General features: G+C 46.4%; 1 protein-coding gene across 1 annotated transcript in view; it reads right to left on the bottom strand.

Annotated features, from left to right (window-relative positions):
- Window positions 1–10,638: 10,638 nt before the first annotated feature.
- The window catches only part of LOC149275150 (PRKCA-binding protein-like), a gene marked incomplete at its 5' end in the record, with an annotated part of 100,792 nt that continues 85,611 nt past the window's right edge, over window positions 10,639–25,819 (bottom strand). The window contains one exon of the mRNA XM_089504943.1: window positions 10,639–10,871. Coding sequence (XP_089361069.1) covers window positions 10,639–10,871 — 233 coding nt within the window. The remainder of the gene's footprint in view (window positions 10,872–25,819) is intronic.

The raw sequence follows: 25,819 nt of genomic DNA, 5'->3' as shown, positions 1-25,819 counted from the left end.
CTCAGTTCCCCACTGAGGCTTGACAGGGTCTACCCCGCTTCCCGAGCGTTATGGGGGCGACCCTAATTTGTGCAGAGGTTTCCTGAACCAGGTCAGTATCTATCTGGAGATGGTACCTCAGGCCTTTCCGTCTGACAGGAGTAAGGTGGGCTTCGTAATTTCTTTACTCTCAGACAGGGCCTTGGCATGGGCGAATCCCCTTTGGGAGACACAGAAACCTTTAGTACACAATTACCCGGAGTTTGTTGCGTCTCTAAAAAGGGTATTTGATGTACCGGCCTGCTCTGCTTCGGCTGCCAAACGACTAATGTCCATTCGGCAGGGTACAAGGACGGTTTCGGACTATGCTATTGAGTTTCGTACCCTGGCCGCTGAAGTTGGTTGGAATAATGAGGCTCTCATGGCTGCTTTTTCTAATGGGCTCTCGGATATACTTAAGGATGAGATTGCGGCCCGGGACCTTCCCAGTGATTTGGAGGAATTGGAGGATCTTTTTGCATCCTTATTGACTCACGAATCCGTGAGAGACCATCCTTCCAGGAGCGCCTGCGGAGGCCTCCTATACGTTTAGCCCCGAGCTTTTCATCCCCACCCGTGCCTCCCTCTCCTCCCATGCCTCCTGGTCTCGACTCTTCGGGCGTTGTGGAACCCATGCAGCTTGGATTTACCCGTCTCTCGGTTGAGGAGAGGCCTTTAGGAGGAGCGAGGGTCTCTGTCTTTACTGTGGTAAAGCAGGGCACCCGCTGCGAACTTGCCCTACACGTCCAGCAAACGCCTGCACCTAAGGCTCCAGAGGGGACAGTCCTTAGGTGGCGTCTCGGCGTCCCCAGATATCCAGAAGGATAAACCTCTAGTCTCGGTGGGTCTCACTTGGGGCAAGATTTCTGTCATTTCGGAGGCACTCATTGACTCGGGGGCAGCGGGCCTTTTTATTGACAGCACCTTTGCTCAGAAGCACTCTATTCCGTTGCAGCTTCGGACTGCTCCACTTGCCATTGAGGCGATCGATGGCAGACCGTTACAGCCCCCGCAGGTCACCCATGAAACCGCTCCTTTGTCTATGGCTGTTGGGGCTCTCCATCATGAAATTATTCAACTCCAGGTGATACACTCTCCTCATTATCCTGTGGTTTTAGGATATCCATGGTTGCGCAAATATAATCCCGTGTTTGATTGGGTAAGGGCCAAAGTCTTGGCATGGTCGCCTAATTGTTCCAAAACATGCCTAGGGAGAGTGGTGAAGGTGCTAACCACTTCTCCGGTCTCTTTGTTGCCTGAGGAGTATCACGAGTTTCATGATGTATTCGATAAGGGCCGGGCTGGTGAGCTCCCACCTCACCGCCCGTACGATAGCACCATTGAGCTGCAACCTGGTGCCATACCCCCTCGAGGTCGAGTCTACCCATTATCTGTCGTAGAGAATAAGGCCATGGAGGAGTATGTTGCGGATGCACTGTCCTGGGGGTTCATCCAAAAATCCTCTTCCCCTGCTGGGGCAGGATTCTTTTTTGTGAAAAAGAAGAGCGGCGAACTGAGACCCTGTATAGATTACAGGGGGCTCAACCGTATCACGGTTAAAAATGCCTACCCGATTCCACTCATTACTGAGTTATTCGATCGCTTAAAAGGGTCCAAGGTATTTACAAAGCTCGACCTGCGAGGGGCGTATAACTTAGTAAGGATAAAGGAGGGCCACGAATGGAAAACCGCGTTTAACACCAGGAGCGGGCATTATGAATACCCAGTTATGCCCTTCGGTCTCTGCGATGCCCCCGCGGTTTTCCAGGAATTCATAAATGATGTCCTAAGGGACATGCTCCAACAATGTGTGGTTAGATGATATTTTGATCCATTCCACCTCCATAGAAAGCCACCACGCTGATGTAGCCCGAGTCCTACAGAGGTTACGAGAGAATAATCTCTTTTGCAAATTGGAGAAGTGCGAGTTCCACCGCAAGCAGGTCACCTTTCTGGGGTACGTAATTTCAGAGGTCGGTTTCGCTATGGATCCTGAAAAACTCTCGTCTGTTCTCGAGTGGCCACGACCTGTAGATCTCCGCTCCCTTCAACGGTTCCTCGGCTTCGCTAACTATTATAGGAAATTCATTCGGAATTTTTCCTCTATTGTTAAGCCTTTTACGGACATGACCAAAAAAGATGGCAATGCCTCTCTTTGGTCCCCAGGGGCCACCAAAGCTTTTGAGTCATTGAAGGCCGCTTTTGCCGCAGCTCCTGTTTTGGTACACCCGAAACCCGAACTTCCATTCATACTTGAGGTCGATGCATCTGAGACAGGGGTAGGCGCCCTCCTGTCTCAATGTCCTACTCCTGAGAGCCAGTTGCACCCATGTGGGTACTTCTCCAAGAAGCTAGGTGCTGCGGAATGCAACTATGAAATTGGTGACCGTGAGTTGCTTGCGATAATACTGGCTCTCAAAGAATGGAGGCATTTGCTTGAGGGAACTTCCTTAGCAATCCTAATTCTCATGGATCATAAAAATCTCACCTACCTGTCCGAGGCTAAACGCTTAACTCCGAGGCAGGCCCGTTGGGCATTATTTTTATCCCGTTTTAATTATGTGGTCTCGTACCTGCCGGGGACCAAGAATGTCCGTGCCGATGCTCTCTCTAGACAGTTCTCGAAAGCTAAAGAGGAGTGTCCTCCTAGTCTGATTATTCCCCCGGACCGAGTACTGGCTACCATATGTACCAGCATAACATCCCCCCTCGGGGACAGAATACGGGCCGCTCAGGTAGATGCACCTGCTGAAATCCCTTCAGGGCGATGTTTTGTACCTGTCAACCTGCGTAACCAAGTTACTTTCCACCTATCATAATCCTAAATCAGCAGGTCATCCCGGGAGGAACCAACTTCTCTGGTCGGTTTCCCGTCTCTTCTAGTGGCCAGGAATTAACAAAGATATTGTTGCCTTTGTAGAAGCCTGTCCAGTCTGCGCGAAGACTAAATCACCCCGTCACCTTCCAGTGGGCCTTCTCCAACCCATACCTACTGGTGAGAGGCCATGGTCTCACCTTGCCATGGATTTCATAGTCGACCGCAAGCTGTCTAACGGTAATACAGTTATCCTCATGGTTGTTGACTGGTTTTCTAAAATGATACACTGCATACCATTCAAAAAGCTCCCTTCCGCTAAGGAGTTGGCTACAGTTTTTGTCAAGGAGATCTATCGGCTACATGGGGTTCCCAAAGTCATACTTTCTGACCGGGGTAGCCAGTTCGTCTCGAGATTTTGGAAGGTCTTCTGTGCGCAACTGGGTATGCAACTCTCCTTCTCCTCGACCTACCACCCACAATCTAATGGGGCTGCGGAAAGGGCCAATCAGGGCTTGGAGCAATTCCTGCGGTGCTACATCTCGGACCACCAAAATAACTGGTCGGATCTGCTACCCTGGGCGGAATTTGCTCATAATAGTGTTGTCTCGGCCTCTACCCGGTTCTCCCCTTTCATGGTGAATTATGGGTATCAGCCCTCCATGATTCCTGATAATTTCACTTCCCAGGGGATTCCGGCACTGGAGGATCATCTCCAGCAGATCCGTTCCACATGGGTGCAGGTTCAGGAGGCACTTCAACGCTCACAACAGTGTCAGGAGCTCCAGGCTAATCGTAAACGCCTACCCGCGCCTTTTTGCTGCCCTTCCCTTCGGAATCTCCTCTGCTCCTCATACCTTTACCAAGGTTGTAGTTGCCGTGGTAGCAATCTTGAGACTAGAAGGCCTAGAAATCGTCCCATATTTAGACGATTGACTTCTAAAAGCCGCTTCTACAGAAATTCTATATTCTCATCTTCAGCAGGCTCTGGCTTTTCTCCACCAGTTAGGGTGGATAGTAAACTACCAAAAGTCTGAGTTGGTTCCATCCACTTCCAGGAAGTTTCTCGGGTTCATAATCGACTCGACCCGGATGACTCTCTCTCTGTCTCTGGACAGACACAATCGGGTTGTCAGAGCCGCCAGTTCTCTAAGGACCCCTCAGTCGGTGTCCATCAGAACGCTTATGAAGATATTAGGGCACATGTCAGCGAATGCGGATGCAGTCCCTTGGGCCCTTTGGCACCTACGCCCTCTCCAATCAGAAGTTTTGGGCATTTGGAATCGCAACCCATTAGGGTTGAACAAAATGTGTACCCTGTCTCTTCAAGTCCGTCGCTCCCTCAGTTGGTGGGAACATCTGAAAGATGGGAGGTCCTTGATTCAGCCAGCCTGGATTCTGTTGACCACAGACGCATCCCTTCTAGGTTGGAGAGCCCATCTAGAGGACATTCCAGTACGAGGTACTTGATCCCGTCCAGAGAGCCTTATATCTTCGAACTTCAGAGAGCTCAGAGCAATCAGATTGGCGCTCCTTCACTTTGCTCCTCAAATCCGCGGGAAAGTGGTGAGAGTTTGTTCAGACAACATGACGGCGGTTTATTACATCAACAAACAGGGTGGCACGAGATCTCAGCCTCTTCTCAAGGAAGTGGGAATGATCCTATCATGGGCAGAGCAGAACCTCTCCCTCCTCTCTGCAGTCCACATTCGGGGATCTCTCAATGTGGTAGCGGACCGTCTGAGTCGGGGTCTCAGTGTTCCAGGTGAATGGTCACTAAACCAGGAAGTATTTCATCAAATTACTCTTCGGTGGAGAATGCCAGAAATCTACTTAATGGCTACGAGGTTCAACGCCAAGGTGAAGATCTTCTGCTCCCTATACAGGGAGGACAATCCTTGGGGGATAGATGCTCTGTCCATCCCTTGGAGGTTCGGGCTGGCTTACATCTTCCCTCCAATTTCCATGATACCAAGGGTATTGATGAAGATCAGACAGGACCAGACCTCGATTATTGCGATAATTCCATTCTGGCCAAAGAGGTCTTGGTTCACCCAGCTCATGGGGATGAGTCAGGGTCTGTACTGGAAGCTTCCAATATCAGAGAACCCTGTGTTTCTGGTCACAGGTTCTCGCCTAGATCTGAGAATTCTCAATCTGACAGCCTGGAGATTGACAGCTCCCTATTGAAGGATAGTGGACTTTCTTCTGGGGTCTTGAGTACTTTGTCTCATTCGAGAGCGGAGTCTACTAATAGATTAGACGCTCTTTTTCATTATGGTGTGCAAAGAACAAAGTGGGTTTCTCAGATCCCCCCATTTCTTCCATATTACAGTTCCTCCAAGATGGACTGGATAAAGGCCTGGCTCCCTCTACACTCAGAGTGCACACCTCAGCCATATCGGCTTTTTTAGGGAAACCTCTGTCCCAAGAACCCCTTAAAGGAACCGAAAGGTTAAAACCTAAGATCCTGAGACCAGTGCCTCAATGGGACCTTACTGTCGTGCTCAGGGGGTTATGCTCTCCCCCCTTCGAGCCATTGGAAAGCGTGGACATGAAGTACCTTTCCTGGAAGGCTGCCTTCCTAGTGGCGATCACCTCTGCCAAGAGAATTGGTGCGTTGCAAGCTCTGTGTGCCTTTGAGCCTTACACCCTATTCCTGCCTGATAGGGTTCTCCTAAGGTTCCTGCCAGCTTTTTTACCGAAGATTCCTTCGTTTCAGAACATTAATCAGGTCATTTCTCTACCTGTTTTTCACCCGGATCCTTCAACAGAAGAAGAATCTCTTCTACATACTCTTGACGTCTCCAGATGTCTGCAGATCTATCTACAAAGATCCGGTGTCTTCAGGAAAGATGAAAATCTCTTTCTACAGTTTTTTGGCAGGAAAAAAGGATCTAAAGCTTCTAAACCATCCCTGAGCAGGTGGATAAAGGAAGCCATCAGAGAATCCTTCTCAGCTCAAAGCTTGCCTCCTCCCGCCTTTGTCCGTGCTCACTCTACCAGAGCGGTAGCTACCTCGGCTGCTGAGAGGGGCCTCATCCCTCTTCAACATATTTGTGCTGCCAAACAGCTTGCCAGGTTCGTAAGGCAACCCACAAAGCGAAAACTTGGAGGCGTTGTCCGCTTTCCAGGGTTTTAACCTATGGCGCTATCTGCTGCTGCAAGGAGAGCCCTAGGTCTGCAAGGAGTTGCAGCAGCAGATAGCGCCATAGATTTGGAGGCTAGCTTCAGATGTTGAGGCACAGCATCCGAAAGGAATTCCACAGCCAGTTGAGCTGTTTTAAACTGCTTCAAGATATCGTCTCTTGGAACACCTGCATCAATATTTGACTGGATTTGAGACATTCTGGTGCGCAGAAAATTAGTAACATCACTAGAGGCTATAGCCACAGAAGCTGAGGCAGAAGCAGCCGCATAATTGCGGTGCAAGGAACTCTCTGTAAAGAAGATCCATCATCCGCCGGTACCATGGTCCTCTTGGACATCTTGGCGATTGCCATTTCGACTTTAGACATAGATTTGAACCACTTGGTGATAACCGGACCTTTTTCCGGGAATTTCCATTCAGTCTCCATTAACTTAATGAGAGACTCATCCACTTTGAAGGCCCTTTGCCCTCTAGAGGTGGTTTCTGGAGCTTCCTTAGGGTCAACATCCTAGTCCCCCGACCGGATGAACTTTAGTAACCGTTGGGTTTTCTCAATGGGAAACCAGAACGATGAAGCAGGTTCTTCTTCTTCAGAAGAGTCAAGCTCATCTACAGTGAGATAAGCGTCTTCAGACATAGGGACCACCCTAGGAGGGGACTGGGCCCTAGGTCTCTTTATCTGGAGTGTATCCTCAAATTTCTTGATAGAGGATCCAACAAAATCTTTAACCCAAATCATCATATCACGTGTCACGTCTACCACAAGCCAGAGCACTCACCGCGAAAGTTCTTCTCCTGGAGGAATGCGCAGAGACGCAACCCCCAGGTATTCGATGATCCCAACAGTGAGGAGGCCCTGGAGTAGGTAGATATGGAGAGGTAGATAGTCTCTGGGTACAGCTGGAGAGATCTCCACCGAAATAGTGTAGGAGGAGAGCAAAACAAACGCAGAGTCAGACGAGCCAGGGGTCATACACGGGACGGGTAGTCAGCCAGAAGGTGGGTCAGATCCAAAGCGGGTAGTCAGACAATCCAGGTCATACACGTAGAGGAACAAACACAGCCAAATCGCAGAGCAGAGGGTAGTCAGGACAAGCCAAAGGGTCAGATAACTCATAGAACGCACTAGACAGGTAACCAGCAAAAGACCACACCAGGGTACCGGTAACAGGGCTTCCGGATTTTTAAATTTGGCGCCGGTAGCCACCACGCCCCCAACGCTGACGTCACACTCGCCCCCTACTTGCCAAAACGCGACAGCTGCGGCTAAACCTAGCTGCAGTAACGCGCGTGTCTAGCAGGGGGAGCACGACCGCAATGCCGAACACCCGGCCGACGCTTCCTCCTGACCTCGCCACGAGGTAAGTGTAGCGGCGAGCCGGGAGCCAGACGGACGGACGCAGGATGACGGGGGACAGCGGATCCACGGGAGCGGGTGACATCACGTATATTGGGTTCTGCCTCAGGGGATCTCTGCAACTTGAGCAGCGACTATAAGGGTAAGCATCCTCTAGAGGTGTATTACACCCACGGCAGGTAAAATGCCTGCGCTTGGCAGTGGACTTGCGCCCCTCAGGAGCAGGATCCTCTGGAGTACGGGATGACATCTGCAAAAGAGATGACCAAAATAATATAAAGAGTTTTATTAAACATAAAAATCTTCTTAGTTATACCTACCCTGAGATTGAAAATGCAAGGGAAGGATAACACACAAAGCCAAAGATAGATAGGAGACTCTAGGAAGGCTAACTAATAGCTGTACCAAGAGACAGCCTAAAGGACACTAACAGGTTAATATACACTGGCAGAGAGCCAAAACGGGAAGCCACGCCCCCCAGAAGTGACGTCAGACACCACAAAAGAAAATCAGGAATCCAAGTAAGAACAAACTTTCTATGGGATTATTACTCCTGCTGAGGGAAAAGAAATGGATTCTTCCCCCTCAGCAGCTAAAACGAGTACAGGGGAGGCATAGAGAAACTCCAGAACATCACAGACTAGATCAGCAGACATGAAGATAAGCAGCTGGGAGGAGATATCCAAACCAGTCAGGTATAGATCCAGCACAAACACACAGATAATGCTGGGTGAAATGAGGCCGTCCTGCAGCACAGCAGGGCAGCATATAAAAATAGGATACACAATCCAAACAGGAGGGCACCTGAAAAAAAGCAAAATAAAGGTTAGCAAGCACAGAGACCACCACCTGTCCCAATATGTCCAAAGGACAGAAAAAAGCACACTGTGGTTAGGGGTGGAGTTCCCTTTATAGGGGGGGGGGTAAAGGGGGTTAACTGCTTATTTAATTGTGTAAATCGTTAATTTTCCACCTGTCCTAATTGTTCACAGGGGCAGTAATACCCCTCTTGTGCTGCCAGTTAGGACGTAAGGGAATCCCATATCTCACTGGGGCTGGCGCCATCAGAGTATTCCACCACCCCGGAATCTCTATGTCGGAAGCCCCCTTTCCAGAATCTTCCAGGGGCGTCATGGTGTTATCTCGGTGGCTTCTGTTCTGCGATCCCGGATGGCCCTATATTTTACGACGCTGGACGGGCACCCTAAACAGAGGTCCTTCGCCATGTTGTTCTAATGTGCTTGTGAGTTTCCTTATCTATTCGGCATAGTGATCTGTATGTGTTTACATGTGACGTCTAAGTTACAAGTTATATACGGTATTTCCCCATGTATAAGATGCTCCCATGTAAGACACACCTTCATTTTGGTTACACTTCTATCATGCCCAGGTCCCAGGATGAGTGTGATGTTAGCTGTGCTGGAATCTGGGTATGCTGGCCATGATAGGAATGTTATTGCTGTTAGCAATCATGTATATTTAATAAAGCAATCAAAGCCAATACATGCACATCACTTTCAGCCTCCCTATGCCCTGCCCCCCTACTTACACATCCATGCTATCACACACACACATATTCATTAATTTACTCATTCATTCCCTCATTCATGCATACTCATTCATACATCCTCCCCCACCCTTACTTGGACTACAGATCTTCCGGTGCAGCGGGGACTGCTGTTTCCCTCTGCGTTGCTCCAACTCTGAGTGAACTTCTCTTGTCCCGACCTGGGGAACAGGAACGGAGCGGAGTCATGTGATGTACATTCACGTGACTCCACTGGGTTCCTGTTTTGCCTCGACAGAACAAGAGACGCTGCCGAACAACACAAAGGTAAGCAGGGCGCCTGTGGATGATTATTTTCGGTAAAAAAAAAACTACAGCCATCGTATAAGACGCACCCAGTACGATAACTATACTTAACTAATTAATCCTGTCGTGAACAGGCCCAGGAGTCATATAATTATTTATATATATATATACACACCAATATCCTTTGTGAAGAGTGAACTGATAATAATGAGGAGCTCGCTTTCTGGTCTGATGTCTTCAGGTGGATCCTTCATAATGTCCTTGCTGACTCTAGAAAAGCTTGTGAGCAAATTCTCTTCAAAGATTAATTTGCTGGAAGTCTTTAGGCTGCGGCTTTGTTCCGTATCAGGCAACTTTCTGGCAAAACGGAGGGTTGTTTCTGCACCTGGATGCACTAATGCCAAGTTCAGGGAGAGGAATGGTGTCTGATCATTTCCCTGACTGGCTCTCCACTCCCTCCACCTCCTGGGGAGAGGCTAGAACCACACCCATAAAGGTGAAGTATGTCCAAATGTTGTGGGAAAATGCTCACATATAAGGGCCACACTTCCACCTTTCTAACAGAAGGACCAGTCAACAAATGTATTTCATAGGGGTTATTAATTTGCCAGGACTCAAAATTGTTGGGTAGTATGGCTTGGTAATGATCTGTTTAACCTGTGTGGTACAACATCCCCCCCCCAAAAAGGGCCCATTTTGGCCCTTAAAGTTAAAGCCTCCTATCCAGGACTTTCGAGTGGGTAGTGTGTTACTCAAGTTGCTGGTTTCCGCCCTTCCAGAGAGACCATGGCTAGCAGTAAGCGATGAAATGAAATTGGGGTAGTACAGATCTATGATGGGTCTGCCAAAACCCCGTTTGCCACTTTAAGGCCTATGTGTTGATTTTAAAAGCAGATGCATTGTATATACAACAAACCCTTTGATATATCATTGAAAATTTAAGATAAACATAATTGTCCTTTGGTTGCATTCAGTTTATTGGTTAGTATTTACATCAAGTAAATCCTTCATATTTAGCACACACATTCAGTAGAAAATTACATCACCACAGTTGCCACTAAGAAAAATGTTACCCAGTTCAGAAACAAAAAAATATAATAAACAATTATTTCTATTGTTAAAGTATATTTATAATGGTCAAAATGCATCAAAGATGAAATGTGCAGTGACTGAATAATAATTTATTAAGATTCTAATAATTGTATTTATTGCTGAGTGTGGAATAAGGAAGGAGACAGTTTATTTGCAAAACAAATAGTTAAAGGGGAGTTGTAGTGAGATGAAACATTTACGCTCCCCACTAAGGATGCATTACAAAGCACCAACGTGGAACTTTTTACAGGAAACACCTGCAAAGCCTTGCACAGTTTATAATACAGCAGCGAGATTAATTGTGTTTCTCAGTAATAAATGTGTTACAAAATGGGTAACAAAAACAAGAAAGGCAGAGAGCCAAGGTAGTGAGTCCATACTGTCTTTTTTATTTATGGTTCATAGATTAGCTTCTCTCCATTCTCATCCTCTGTACTCTTATTTAGTTCATCTTCTTCCTCAAAGTCGTCAGAGATGCCCTCAATCTGGCCATAAGCAAGGGTAGTGCGAGCTAAATCCACTTCAATAGGAAAAATATCTGCTTCTTTCAAAACTGCAAAACATTGGTCGTCATATTTTGACATAGCAGAAACGAAGCGCTGGAGCTGGAACACAATATCTTGAACTGTTGGGAAGAAAGAGAAGTAATTTCCATATGATTCATTTTATATTGTTATATGATCACATTCTCTGATAGAAGTACACTATATTGAACAGTTAAAAACATCTCATCTTTGTATAAATTTCAGATAGGATATGGATAGGATGTTTTGTCCCTGCACATAATCTGCCTTCAGCACATTAACTTTCAACACTAGTATACAAATGTTGCAGTTTGAAGTAGAAACACTGCTCTGCACCTAAAACAATCACAATATAAGGCTTCTGGTTTTAAAAATGCACTGTTAAAAATAGAAAATGTTGAACACTTTCAAAACCAATTTTACAAAAAGCTATATCATTTTGTACATAATCATTATTATAAAAAATATGGCATTCGCTTTAATTTTGAGAGATGTAAACTGGAAGGCTGGTTAGGTGAAATCACTAAAACATTAAGTTGCTGGACAGAATCAAGCACTTTTGAGTCTGACTAAAGTTAATCATACATTAACTAAAATGAACTGCTAATTTGACAATGTCACGGAGCTGGCTAGTCCGACCGACTACCTCCGCTGTCTTGTGCTCCCTTAGCCTGGGACAACACACTTTCCCCGGTTCCCCAGTCACTCGCCGAGACTCAGTGTAGGGTAAAACCAAACGAAGACTGATTTATTTTGGACACACAGAGCTGGATATATCCAGCAAACACACATTAACATAAAACAAGATATTGGGACACAAACCGCCCCCTTAATCTGCCTCTCAGAGACAACAGGGGCAGTAACGGGATTAACAATACAATAGGGGGGAGACTGATTTATATAACATTAAACATCAAAGAATCCCCTCAGCCAGTGATGAGATGATACTGCTGGGGGTAGCCACAGAAGTCTCTACAAACCCAGGGCCCATAGTCAATAGGGAGGAGGCTGGCAGTCAGGCCTCTCCAGTGGCCCCAGTGATGGAGGCTTCCGTCACAATTCTTCCCCCTCCGAATTGGACTGACACAGGATGAGACCCCAAACGGGTTGACTCCGTAGTCAGTCAGTTTATTTGGCCCATCAATGCCCTCCCAAAATTGTTGCTCCTGCTGCTGCTGGGAAGATGGGCCGGCTGCGCCATCTCCCGGGTACCGCTGGGGAGGGATGCCGCCTGCATCCCCTCCCTGGTGCTCCTGCTGCCGTTGAGGAGGGAGTTCAGGTTGATCCGGTCCCGGAATTAGGTTCTGCCGCTGGGGAGATGGACCGGCTGTTCCACCTCCCTGCTTCTGCTGGGGGGGCAGGTCGGCCGCTGTATCTCCCTGAATTCCTGCAGCTTTGGTAGGTGCTGGGCAGAGGCCAGCGATGCTCTGCCCTGTTGCCAGCACTTCAGCTGGGGTTAGGGCATCTTGTGGGTCGGCCTGCCGCTGGGGAGGGAGGGCCGCTTCCTCCGCTCCCGGACATGTGAGCTGCCGCTGGGGAGAAGGGCCGGCTGCCGTATCTCCCTGGATCCCTGTAGTGATTGCAGGTGTGGGGCAGAAGCCAGCAGCGCTCTGCCCTGTTGCCAGCTCTTCAGCTGGGACTAAGAGATCTGGGCAGACTGCCCAGCATTCTGAGGACCCAGGTGTGGAGACTGCAGTGTTATCCACCCCTCTTGGGTTAACATCCTCAGACAATAAATCAAATAAATCCCCAGTCTCTGGTTGTGGTGTAAAGTCGCACAGCTCCAGTATTGGATCTGGATTAGCTGCCCAGCATCCCTGTGACTCAGGGGTGGAGACCGCAGTCCCATCCACCCCGCCTGAGTCAACATCCTCAGCTGACCACTCAATCACATCCACAAAATCCACACAATCCCTGGACACCGGGGCATTCTGTTGAACGCGTTCGAACTGTTTTTTATACGCCTTCTCCAGTTCCCACTCCTGTGTAATTAAAAAGTCTAAATCACCTTTAAGTTCTAGTGCATCTGGGAGGTCCCACTCCCTGAGATCCCGGATGTCCTCAATCCGCCACTCCGCTGTGCTGCCGAAGTCTGGATCCTCCTGAAGACTATCCCATAATAATCCCAGGCCACCGAAGTCATAGCCCTCTGGAGAACAATCTTTCGCAGTTCCCCAATATGCTTGCTCTGTATACCACTGCAGAGCCCTATAGTGATCTTCCAGCTCTACCTCCTGTTGCACCAGCTTGTCCAATTTGGATACCCATTGCTCCTGGGGTTGCTGTCCCAGGAATGACATCCGTAGTTCCCGCTGGTCTCTAATCTTTTGTTCGGAGCTTGGAAGACACTGACCCTGGCGTATAACAGCCCTTTGCCATACTGACCGTCGAACCACTTGCCTCAGGTTCTGGTATTGTTCTGTAGGCAGGGCAGTGGTGTAGCAGGAGAGGATGACCCGCAGCAGCCCCTGGAATTCTGATACCACATCCATGTCCTCGTCAAGGCGACCGAAGTCTGCCGTCCTGTCGGTTAATCCCGGTAGAAAGTAAGTGTCCCACGGACTAAGAAGCAATCCCACCGCTGCCACCAATGTCACGGAGCTGGCTAGTCCGACCGACTACCTCCGCTGTCTTGTCCTCCCTTAGCCTGGGACACCACACTTTCCCCGGTTCCCCAGTCACTAGCCGAGACTCAGTGTAGGGTAAAACCAAACGAAGACTGATTTATTTTAGACACACAGAGCTGGATATATCCAGCAAAACACACATTAACATAAAACAAGATATTGGGACACAAACCTCCCCCTTAATCTGCCTCTCAGAGACAACAGGGGCAGTAACGGGATTAACAATACAATAGGGGGGAGACTGATTTATGCAACATTAAACATCAAAGAATGGTGGTCACTCCCTGATGGCAGATCCTGGCTGTCTGCCGGAGATAATCCCCTCAGCCAGTGATGAGCTGATACTGCTGGGGGTAGCCACAGAAGTCTTTACAAACCCAGGGCCCATAGTCAATAGGGAGGAGGCTGGCAGTCAGGCTTCTCCAGTGGCCCCAGCGTCACAGACAACTCCACTCAATAACAAAAGAGGCAAGTTGAATCACACTAAAGAAAACTTAAATGGCCTCAGTGCCACTGCCTGTGAAGACATTTGGCAAAAAAATACAGAAAGAGGGCCACCTTAATTTTTTTCTTAATCTTGAATGCAGTGGGACTGAATATTCCAGTTGGCAGAAGGCAGGTGTAACTACACTTACCTCCTGAACTGCCGCAGCAGCCAGAAAAGCTCCTTGAGTCCCGCAAAGACATCTGAAAGCTTGTAGTGCAACCAACAGGCCTGGACTGGCCATCGGGTGGGCCAGGCCGCGGCAGGTCCGGGCACGGGCCGCGGCAGGGCCGGATTGATTTAGGGGCTGATGGAGCTGCAGCTCCAGGCCCCTACCTTAAAATAGTCCCAGACAGGACCGGACTGACTGGGCCTATGCGGCTGTCCGTAACGCAGGGCAAAAGGGGCACCTGCCCCTTAAGCCCGCAGCAACTGCGACCGGGCCAGCCACTCTAGCAGCGGGCCCGCTACTTACCTGGCAGACGCGCGCGAGCAGCGTCTCTTCTACCGCCAGGGGGGGGCAGGAATCCAACGGCACTGCGCGTCTGCTTCCCCTGTGCAGATCCGCGGAAGTCTGCGAGCGGCGCGTACATCATCAGTTCAGGTAAGGGGGGTGAGGGAGGCTGTATGGAGTATGTGAGATTGAATGAAAGAGTGAAGAGTATCTGTGAAGGAGTGAGTGAATGAATGTTTGTGAATGAGTATATGTAAATGAGTATTGTGTGTGTGTGTGTTTCGGTGTGCCTGTCCAGAGCCTGTCCTGGTGTGTGTCTGGGTGTCAGTGTGGCAGAGCATGTCCTGATGTGTGTGTCTGGGTGTCAGTGCCTGTCCTAGTGTGTGTGTTCGGGTGTCAGTGTGGCAGAGCCTGTCCTGGGGGGTGTGTTTGGGTGTTGGTGTGGCAGAGCCTGTCCTGGTGTGTGTGTGAACACAGAAAAGAACCCCAGCACTCCAATCAGCTTCCAATCCTTAGGTTACTTTATTCAAAGAAAGCAAAACAAAAAGGCAACATTTCGGCCAAACAGGGCCTTTGTCAAGATCAAAAGGCCCTGTTTGGCCGAAACGTTGGTATTTTTGTTATGCTTTCTGTTTTTGTTTTGCCCTTTTTTCCTGCTAGCACCCAGCTTCCTGGGAGTTGAGTGCTGAACCATTTCTTCTTTTTTAACTCTCCTGGTGTGTGTGTTTGGATGTCGGTGTGGCAGAGCCTGTCCTGGTTCATTTATTTGGTTTATACTATTGTTATTTTATATATTTATGGATCCTGACCTATCTGTGGACGTCTGATTTGCCGTTCTATTCTCGGGATTTTACACTATATGGCTGATTTTGCATAACCTTCATTTGTGTTATGCCACCACTTTTGTAAGTGCTTTTAATCTTTATTATTAAAATATTTTGGATAAAAGATACTGCACCATTTGGGTTTCTGTCTGTACATTTCCAGATTGGAAGAAGAACTCCAGCTTTTTGGTCTCCTTTTTGATGAGCTTCCCATACTGCTACACTTGTGAGTGCACTGCACATATACACTATTAAGTGTACATTTCTTACTGCACTATTATTGTTGTTTTTTTCTTTCTACATGTACTTGCGCCCCAATTTTGTGAAGTCTTATTTTTGTTATGCTTTCTGTTTTTGTTTTGCCCTTTTTTTCCTGCTAGCACCCAGCTTCCTGGGAGTTGAGTGCTGAACCATTTCTTCTTTTTTAACTTTCCTGGTGTGTGTGTGTTTGGATGTCGGGGTGGCAGAGCCTGTCCTGGTGTGTGTTTGGGTGTCGGTGTGGCAGAGCCTGTCCTAGTGTCTGGGTGTCAGTGTGGAAAAGCCTGTCCTGGTGTGTGTGTGTTTGGTTATCTGTTTCCTCTGTGTCAGCGTGGCAGAACCTGTCCTAGTGTGTGTGTTTGGGTGTCAGTGTGGCAGAGCTTGTCCTGGGGTGTGTGTTTGGGTGTTGTGTGGCAGAGCCTGTCCTGGTGTGTGTACGAACACAGAAAAGAACCCCAGCACTCCAATCAGCTTCCAATCCTTAGGTTACTTTTTTCAAAGAAAGCAAAACAAAAAAGCAACATTTCGGCCAAACAGGGCCTTTGTAGGCCTCATACTATACATTTGTATTATTTGAGCCTGAGACTAGCTTAGCGCACCGACATTTTTTCTTTTCCCTGTTTGCACATATTTGAGGTTGTTGGCTCCTCATTAGTCTGGTTGCAGCTTGCTGTCCAGGGGTTAAATGGGAGGAGGTTTAATTGCACCTCCCCCAACACATTAATTTGGTTTTGGTAGCAGTATAAACTGCTTTGTGTGCCCACTATGTAGGAGGTGAGAGTAGGTTCTCACCCTATTGAGAGAGTGCCTTGACGTGGCGGGTGAGCTTAATTATGCTTTGGCCAATTCATATAACCAAAACCTCTCATTTATATTATGTTTATATATTTGTTGCCAACTTTATTAGGGTGAGAAGCGCAGACAGTATTTTGTTTTTTGTCAAGATCAAAAGGCCCTGTTTGGCCGAAACGTTGCTATTTTTGTTATGCTTTCTGTCTGTTATGCGGGCAGTCTCCGGATGGCTTTATGACTCAGGATCCATTCTTTTTGTGACCCTGCATCTGGGCACAGAGGGCCTGCTTCTTCGTCCTTTCTCCATAAAATGGTTCCAATTGGAGGCCACCATGAGGTCTGGAGATAACTGAAGATGCTCTGTGTAGGCTGAGGTCATGTGAGTAGATGTCATACGTAGACAGAACCAGTGTTCCCTCTAAGCTGTGCGCTTGTGCGCGCGCACATAGCTTTTTTAGAGAGCGCACATGTCCAAAAATTGTGCGCACAACAGTTTTTCCCAAAAAAAGAAAAAAATAATAATTTTTTTGAAACTTTATGCGGCGTGGATATTGTGCGCACAAAACTTTCGCTCTGTGAAACTTTTTGCACAAGAGAAATTTTCTGCGCACACCAACTAAGAAAAATTAGATGGAACATTGGACAGAACTCTGGAGGGGATTCTCTTCGGTGGCTGACCAGGAAGTCCTTTTGATCTTTTAACAGTTTGAGGAACCGTAACTGTATGGAACTGCAGTTTCCCCTTCAGAATCAAAGTTCATCTAGGTGTCCTCTCCTTCCGGGAAGGAAGACTGGGCTAAAGAATTACTTGGTTGGTTTGGGGGAAGTTATTTGCTTTATGGATCTGCTGTCTGTAATGGGAATGGGTGCCGGATCAGGTTGGAGTCTCGATGGAGAGGCAGGATCAAGCCCAGAGCATTGCTGAAGGCAGACAAATGCCTTAGTCTTCCGTTTAGGTTTGAACTGCAGGAAATCCAGCAACAGGCAGCATACAAATTGTAACCAGGGACACACAGCTTGAAAAGTCCTGGACGGACACTGTGGCAGTATAGCCCACAGACTGAGCACATGACTGGATAGCCCACAGACTGGGCGTTGTGGCCGGACTGGCGGAGGCCCGCTCTCTGTGGCCAGATTAGCAGGGGGCTGCCTGCAGCAAACAAGCAACTAACAAGCAAGGACTCTTGAAAGCGCTCAGGCACGGTACTTGGATACACAGCAGCAGACTCTGGCAAAGAGCAGCAGGCAGGTGGCAGCAGACCAGCAGGTTCATGGGTTTATTTCTGACTGTGTAATGCAGACATACCACACATATGTGATATCTACGTGCTTAGGAGAAATGGGAAATTCTTTTGTGTTTTTTTTTCTTTGTTCGATTTGTAGCCTAACATGATGCATCTATCCCAAAAAGTGCCTGGCATGTGTGAAAGTAGAATACAAACCTCAAAATTCTGTGTTCCCTTTAGATTTGTGGACAACCTAGAAAGGTAATTAGTGTAGCTTTCACATCTTTAAGGGGTGCACTTTTAGGGAATATATAGTTTTATAGGGTTAAGTTAAAATATGGGACCTCTACTTTGTCTCAAATGAGACATGGGCCCAGTCAAAATTCCAAGTTTGAAAACCAAAATGTGCAGTCAGCACATGCCCCTAATCAGATTCCCTTTGCTGTCTAGTTTTTGAAAATATAGTTTTATGCAGTTAACTTGAAATATGGGACCTCTACCGTGCCGCAAATGAGTGATGGGCCCAGGAAACTAATCTGTCAAAATTCCATGTTTGTTTCACAAGTTGTTTCAGTAATTTCACATACCCAAGGAAATAAATGTACTGAAATACTATGTGTTTGTTAAAATTTAAAGAAAGTAAATGATATTGGTGTTAAATAAAAAGTGTTAAAATGCCAATAGTAAGATATTTTCAGATGCCAACTTTCAAAAAATATATACTTTTGTTTTTTTCTGGCCGCTATTGGGGCCCAACTATATTAGTATAGTATATTACATTTTGAAAAAATCTTGTTTGGAAAGAACATCCATGGCTTCTATATTGGAGCGCCGGCGTGACATGACCTTCTAGTATTCCATCATAGAAGCGGTAAGCAGCAGAGGTTGTCTACACAAATCCTGCAAACGTCTACCGGCTGCCTCCATTAGACACCAGGGAGTCGGGAGCACAGGGGGCAAGTCTGGTGATGCATTGGTAAGTCTGGGGGGCAGAGTAGCATATCAGGGAGGGCAGAGTAGCATATCGGGGTAGGCAGAGTGGCATATCGGGGGGTATAAGGCATATCAGGGCGATCTGGCATATCACAGGGGCAGAGTATGTGGGGGCAGAGTGGCAAGCCTGGGGTCAGATGTGCATAACTGGGGGGCAGGTTGGCAAATAAAAGGAAATAGAAACAAGAAATGCATTTTTCTCAATCAGTTTTTATTGAAAATGAAAAAATAGTTTACATTAATAGTTTACATGTGAATATTTACATTTATTTAATTTATATTTATTTAATTTAATAATTTTTTTTAGGTATTAAAACCTAGTTTGAGAAATATTGTGTTTGGGTTCTTCTTAAAATATAGCTTTTATCAATATGTCATAGTAAAATAAGAAGGCAATTAGAGAAAGGCATTTTAAGTTTTTTATTGATACAAGTCCTTGTAAGCGACTATAAAAAAAATAAAACCTCCTAAATTGATGGAGCTAGACTTCCACTTTCTGGCAATACAGGACTTTGCTGCAATGAGAATGTGTGCAAGTAGCTTTCGATGAGGCGCAGGTATGTCTTCAGGAAAAATGTCAAGGAGTGCTACTTCAATCGACTTCGACTGCATTGTCTCCAGCACAGAGGAAGTAGGAAATATTCTTGCTAACTTGACTGGGACATAAAACCACCGGAACAGAACTTTCCTGGTGGTCTCAAAATGAATGACGTTCTTACAGTGAAGGAAAAAAATATTTAATCCCCTGCTGGTTTTTTATGTTTGCCCACTGACAAAGACATTATCAGTCTATAATTTTAATGGTAGGTTTATTTTAACAGTGAGAGACAGAACAACAACAAAAAATCCAGAATAATGCATTTCAAATAAGTTATAAATTGATTTACATTTTACTCAGTGAAATAAGTATTTTAACCCCTTTGCAAAATATGGCTTAGTACTTGATGGCAAAACCCTTGTTGGCAATCAAAGAGGTCAGAAGTTTCTTCTAGTTGGCCACCAGGTTTGCACACATCTCAGGAAGGATTTTGCCCCACTCCTCTTTGCAGATACTCCAAGTAATTAAAGTTTGAGGCTGACATTTGGCAACTCGAACCTTCTGCTCCCTCCACAGATTTTCTATGGGATTAAGGTCTGGGGACTGGCTAGGCCACTCCGGGAACATAATGTGCTTCTTCTTGAGCTACTCCTTTGTTGCCTTGGCTGTGTTTTTTGGGTCAATGTCATGCTGGAATACCCATCCACGACCCATTTTCAATGCCCTGGCTGAGGGAAGGAGGCTCTCACCCAAGATTTGATGGTAAATGGCCCCATCCATCATCCCTTTGTCCTGTCCCCTTAGCTGAAACACCCCAAAGCATAATGTTTCCACCTCCATGTTTGATGGTGGGGATGGTGTTCTTGGCGACTCCTCCAAACACAGCGAGTTGAGTTGATGCCAAATAGATGGATTTTGGTCTCATCTGACCACAACATTTTCACTCAGTTTTCCTTTGAATCATTCAGATGTTCATTGGCAAACTTCAGACGGGCCTGTACATGTGCTTTCTTGAGCAGGGGGACCTTGCAAGCGCTGCAGGATTTCAGTCCTTCATGGCGTAGTGTGTTACCAATTGTTTTCTTGGTAAATATGGTCCCAGCTGCCTTGAGACCATTGACAAGATCCTCCTGTTGTAGTTCTGGGCTGATTCCTCACGGTTCTCACGATCATTGAAACTCCACAAGGTGAGATCTTGCATGTAACCCCTGACCGAGGGAGATTGACAGTTATTTTGTGTTTCTTCCATTTGCGAATAATCGCACCAACTGTTGTCACCTTCTCACCAAGCTGCTTTGCGATGGTCGTGAAGCCCATTCCAGCCTTGTGTAGGTCTACATTCTTATCCCTGACATCCTTGGACAGCTCTTTGGTCTTCGGGGTGAATCGCTGGATGTCGTATATCTTGATTTTTCCAAAGCATTTGATATGGTGCCACATAAAAGGCTGGTACATAAAATGAGAATGCTTGGGCTGGGGGAGAATGTGTGTATGTGGGTAAGTAACTGGCTCAGTGATAGGAAACAGAGGGTGGTTATTAATGGTACATACTCTGAGTGGGTGACTGTTGCTAGTGGGGTACCACAGGGGTCAGTTTTAGGTCCTATTCTTTTTAATATATTTATTAATGACCTTGTAGAGGGATTGTATAGTAAAGTATCAATCTTTGCAGACGATACTAAGCTCTGTAACGTGGTTAACACAATAGAGGACAGTGCACGATTACAAATGGATCTGCATAGGTTGGAGGCTTGGGCTGGGATGTGGCAGATGAGGTTCAACACAGATAAATGTAAGGTTATGCACATGGGGAAGAAAAATCCAGGCTGGGAATATGTATTAAATGGGAAAACACTGGGGACGACTGACATGGAAAAGGACTTAGGAGTTTTAGTTAACAGTAAATTTACCTGTAGCGACCAGTGTCAGGCAGCTGCTGCTAAGGCAAATAAAATCATGGGGTGCATCAAAAGGGGCATAGATGCCCACGACAAGGAAATAATTCTACCACTGTACAAGTCACTAGTCAGACCACACATGGAATACTGTGTACAGTACTGGGCACCAGTGTACAAGAAAGATATAGTGGAGCTGGAGAGGGTTCAAAGACGGGCAACCAGAGTAATAAGGGGAATGGGAGGACTACAGTACCCAGAAAGATTATCAGAATTAGGGTTATTTAGTTTGGAAAAAACACAGCTTAGGGGGGACTTAATAACTATGTATAAATATATAAGGGGGCAGTACAGAGATCACTCCCAGGACCTATTTATACCCAGGACTGTATCTATAACAAGGGGACATCCTCTACGGCTGGAGGAAAGACGGGGGTTCTTTACAGTAAGAGCGGTGAGATTATGGAACTCTCTGCCAGAGGAAGTGGTAATGGTAAACTCAATAAAAGAGTTCAAAAGGAGCCTGGACGTGTTTCTTGAAAGCAATAATATTACAAGTTATGGATATTAGGGACAGAACGTTGATCCAGGGATTTATTCTGATTGCCATATTTGGAGTCAGGAAGGAATTTTCCCCCTGGTATGAGGCAATTGGCATCTGCTTCTTAAGGGTTTTTTGCCTTCCTCTGGATCAACACAGTAGGGACACAATATGTATATAGGTTGAACTTGATGGACTTTGGTCTTTTTTCAATCTTATGAACTATGTTACTATGTCTTGGCTATGATGGAGAGTTTGGAATCTGATTGATTGCTTCTGTGGACAGGTGTCTTTTATACAGGTAACAAACTTAGATTAGGAGAACTCCCTCTAATCTCGGCTCGTTACCTGTATAAAAGACACCTGGGAACCAGACATCTTGCTGATTGATAGGGGATCAAATACTTATTTCAATAAAATGCAAATCAATTTATAACTTATTTGAAATGAGTTATTCTGGATTTCTTTGTTGTTATTCTGTCTCTCATTGTTCAAATAAACCAACCATTAAAATTATAGACTGATCATGTCTTTGTCAGTGGGCAAATGTACAAAATCAGCAGGGGATCAAGTAATTTTTTCCTTCACTGTAGATACTCCTAGCATAGTATTAAGAGCGTGAAACCAGGAATGCATGTCAAAAGTTTGGCCTAATGTTTTTAACCTTGGATGTTTGTTTGCCCAAATAAATCTTGTAAGGCGCTTTTGGGTCTGCAAAAATATTGCTAGGATTATAATGGGGAGAGTATGAAACAGTACTTTCGGGAGGTAGTTGTCACGGACCGGGTTATCAGGTCTGATAGGAGCCCAGGTGCAGGGGATACGAGGGGCTCTGTCTGTACCCCCTGATGCATGATGGCTTGGGGTTGGTACAGACAGGCACAGGAAATAAATCAGACAGAAGATGCTGATAATAGTTGTATTGCAGATGATGGTACAACAACATATAAACAAGGAAAGTCTCTTGGCTGGAAGCCCTCTGGATGGGGCACACACGGCAGGAAGCCCTATGGATGGGGCACACATGGCAGGAAGCCCTATGGATGGGGCACACACGGCAGGAAGCCCTCTGGATGGGGCACACACGGCAGGAAGCCCTCTGGATGGGGCACACACGGCAGGAAGCCCTCTGGATGGGGCACACACGGCAGGAAGCCCTCTGGATGGGGCACACACGGCAGGAAGCCCTCTGGATGGGGCACACACGGCAGGAAGCCCTCTGGATAGGGCACACACAACAGGTAAACCCACTTGCAGGGCACACACGACGGGTAAACCCACTTGCAGGGCACACATGACGGGTAAGCCCACTTGCAGGGTACTCAGCTTGGGAGTCTGCTTGCAGGGCACTCGGCTTGGGAGTCCGCTTGTGGAGTGCTGGCCGCAACTCAGGAACAGGAACAGATCAGGTAGCCCTCTGGATAGGGCGCATACGACAGGTTGCCCACTTGCAGGGAACACAGCAGATTGCCCACTTACAGGGTACTCAGCTTGTGAGTCCGCTTGCAGGGCACTTGGCTTGGGAGTCCGCTTGCAGGGCACTCGGCTTCGGAGTCCGCTTGTGGGTTGCTGGCCGCAACTCAGGAACAGGAGCAAATCAGGTACAGGATCAAAACAGGTAGTCCAGAAACATTAATGTCAAGGCCCAGACTGAAGGGCTGGGCAGGTTTATATAGGTTGTGATAACCAGAAAACAAGGTGCACCTGGACATGGCAATCAGGTCTAAGTGCAGCTGGACATGATAATCACTGAGTGGTTCTGAATGGCAAGGGCGGCCACTAGTGGCTGGAAACGTGAAATGAGTAGCACAAAGTTTAAACAAGTCCAGACAGCGAAGGGTGAAACCTTACAGTAGTTCATCTTAAAAGCTGTTATTCGACTAAGCCACGACATCTCAAACTTGGACCAATTGCTGAGGTCTCCATAGAGGAGGAAAATTAGCCTTGAAAAGTGTTTGGGGGATTTTGTAATTCTGACACCAAGGTATGATAGAAAATCTGTCCGCCACGAGTAGACAAAGGACTTAGACAGCGATTCCATGGTTATATTCACATATCCAATACTTAGGGCCTGCAATTTGCTCCAATTTATTTTATAATAAGAGACTTTATCTTTCTGCTAGCAGTTTGGCGTATAGTTTTACATCAATATTCAACAACAAAATTTGCCTATAGTTGGCACACTCTGTCGGTAACTTCCCAGGTTTCTGGATAGTGATGATCTGTGCCTCAGACATCTCCCACGGGAAGGAGACTGTGGATATAACATAAGAGAATAGGCTACAGAGGTGTGGAGCTAATATAGCTCGGTAGTGACGATAATAAGAGTTTGTAAAGCCATCCAGGCCTGGGGCTTTGCGTGGTTTCAGAGTATTTATAATCCTCTCAATTTCGTCCACAGATGGGGGTGCTGTGAGTGATTCATGATAATCCTTAGATAGGCATGGGATTTTAATCAAGTCCAAATGTAGATAATGTGTTGTACTTTGTGCTGAAATGCATCTCAATTTCATAGCCAGGAGCGAATCCGCTTTGTTGCCCTTAGCGTTGTATGCCTGGTGGAGCTTAAGTAGCATAAATTCAGTGTGTTCTAAACAAATGTTATGAATTTCCAGTTTGATATCCCTCAGCTGCTGGTAAGTGTGATCTGTCCAAGTAGCTTTGTTATTCCAAGGCTGTGAGACATTGATTGAGCTCTGATGGAAGCACAGACTGGGCTCTGAAGGTTCTGCAGATTTACTCAAGAGCTCCCGGGAGGCTTTCGGCTCAAGAGAGGTGTCCCCCATAAGAGGAGGGGCGAAACATTTTCAGCTGGTGTCAGAAGTGGGATACAGACGCATTGGGTGAGTACGTGATATTTTGCCCGTATGACTCCCGGTGTCTCTGTATCTATTCTCAAATTATAGTTTTTTTCCTCTGAGCCGAAAGTATTGTGACAGTGAGTTAGAGTCTCACTGGTATATACAGGGTTAGAGTCCATGGTGTTGCAGGGTTAGAGTCCCTGACGTTATACGGGGTTAGAGTCCCTGGCATATATAGGGTTAGAGTCCCTATAGGGTTAAAGTATATTATAAGTATAAACATAAATCTGCAGAACTGAACGAGGTCAATAACTAATGGTATTGATTTGCAGGATGAAAAACTTATAACGTTTGCTTCTTTGCTTCCTTAACCTTTTTGCTTGCTGCAGCATTTTTTCTCGCTTTTTGTTTGTGTGTATTATTTGTTGTATTTTGTTATGGGTATGTTATAGTAAAGATATGAAAAGGGATGGGAACAAGGGCAAAAGTAAGACTGCCATAGTAACTAAATCTAATTTTTTGGTGGTGAAATGTAAATTTGATCCTCTGGTAGACACACCCCGAAGTTATGTTTTAAAATGTACAGAGGATTATTATGTTGTTCCATTCACTGATTTGCTGGCACAGTGGACTAGGGCAATGAATTCTGATAGCCCTTTTCCTAATGAGGGTTCTTTTAAACTATAGCATATGATGTTAATGAGAGGATTGTGTTTAGGAGACCCTGCATGGACTGGTTATGGACCAGATCCTATTTGGAACATGGATTATATGTCCAAGTGTGCTTCTGTATGGCTCAAAATTTGTCCAATAGAATTTAAGCACAAGGAACTCATTTTACCTCTAAGCTGATTCAAGAGATAGCTAAGCTTCTGGCCATAGACTGGAAATTTCATATCCCGTATCACCCACAATCCTCTGGTCAGTTAGAACGCACTAATAGAACCATCAAAGACAAACTGCGCTAAGGTACAAATGGGACCTTTCATAGATGGCCTGACCATCTACCAGCCGTATTGGCTGAAATAAGAATGACCCCTAATAGCACCACCAAACTAGCACCTTATGAAGTGTTAATGGGGAGGCCGTTCCCAACACCCTGGGCTAATGGTAAGTATTGCCCAGTGGAGTCTGGGGACGTAGGACAGATGCAGGAAGGTTATGTACAACATTTGATAGAGAAATTGAATAGTATCTATGGTGATGTTTCTCTGTCTCTTCCTTTACCTTCAGATCAACCGACACACAGATTCAAGCCTGGAGACAGAGTGGTCGTAAAGCAGTTGACGAAAACCAACAAGTCTCTGGAGCCACCCTACGGAGAACCAACCATCATATTGGCTGTAACAAGAACTGCTGTCCTTACAGAAGAGTCACCATCATGGATCCATGCATCTCGAGTCAAAGGACTTCTACTATGACAGAAAGGGATAACAGACTCTCGAATTTCGTCATCTGGACAATCAGTGGGACGGCTATCCTAATTGTGGCTATTGTTATGGCCACCCAGGTATTTGGCCTTACCACCCAGAGTGACATGAACAGCAATAGTAACGCATTTCGAGTCAAGCGTGGATTGACCAAAAGTCCTTGGGAACACGAAAATGCCTTTATTG

The sequence above is a fragment of the Sceloporus occidentalis genome, unplaced genomic scaffold, assembly GCF_023333645.1.
Source record: "Sceloporus occidentalis isolate IW3139 unplaced genomic scaffold, rSceOcc1.0.p SCAF_299, whole genome shotgun sequence".
NCBI classification, from domain to species: domain Eukaryota; kingdom Metazoa; phylum Chordata; class Lepidosauria; order Squamata; family Phrynosomatidae; genus Sceloporus; species Sceloporus occidentalis.
Note: the sequence above shows the minus strand (reverse complement) of the source record. Positions and strands in the feature narration are given on the sequence as shown.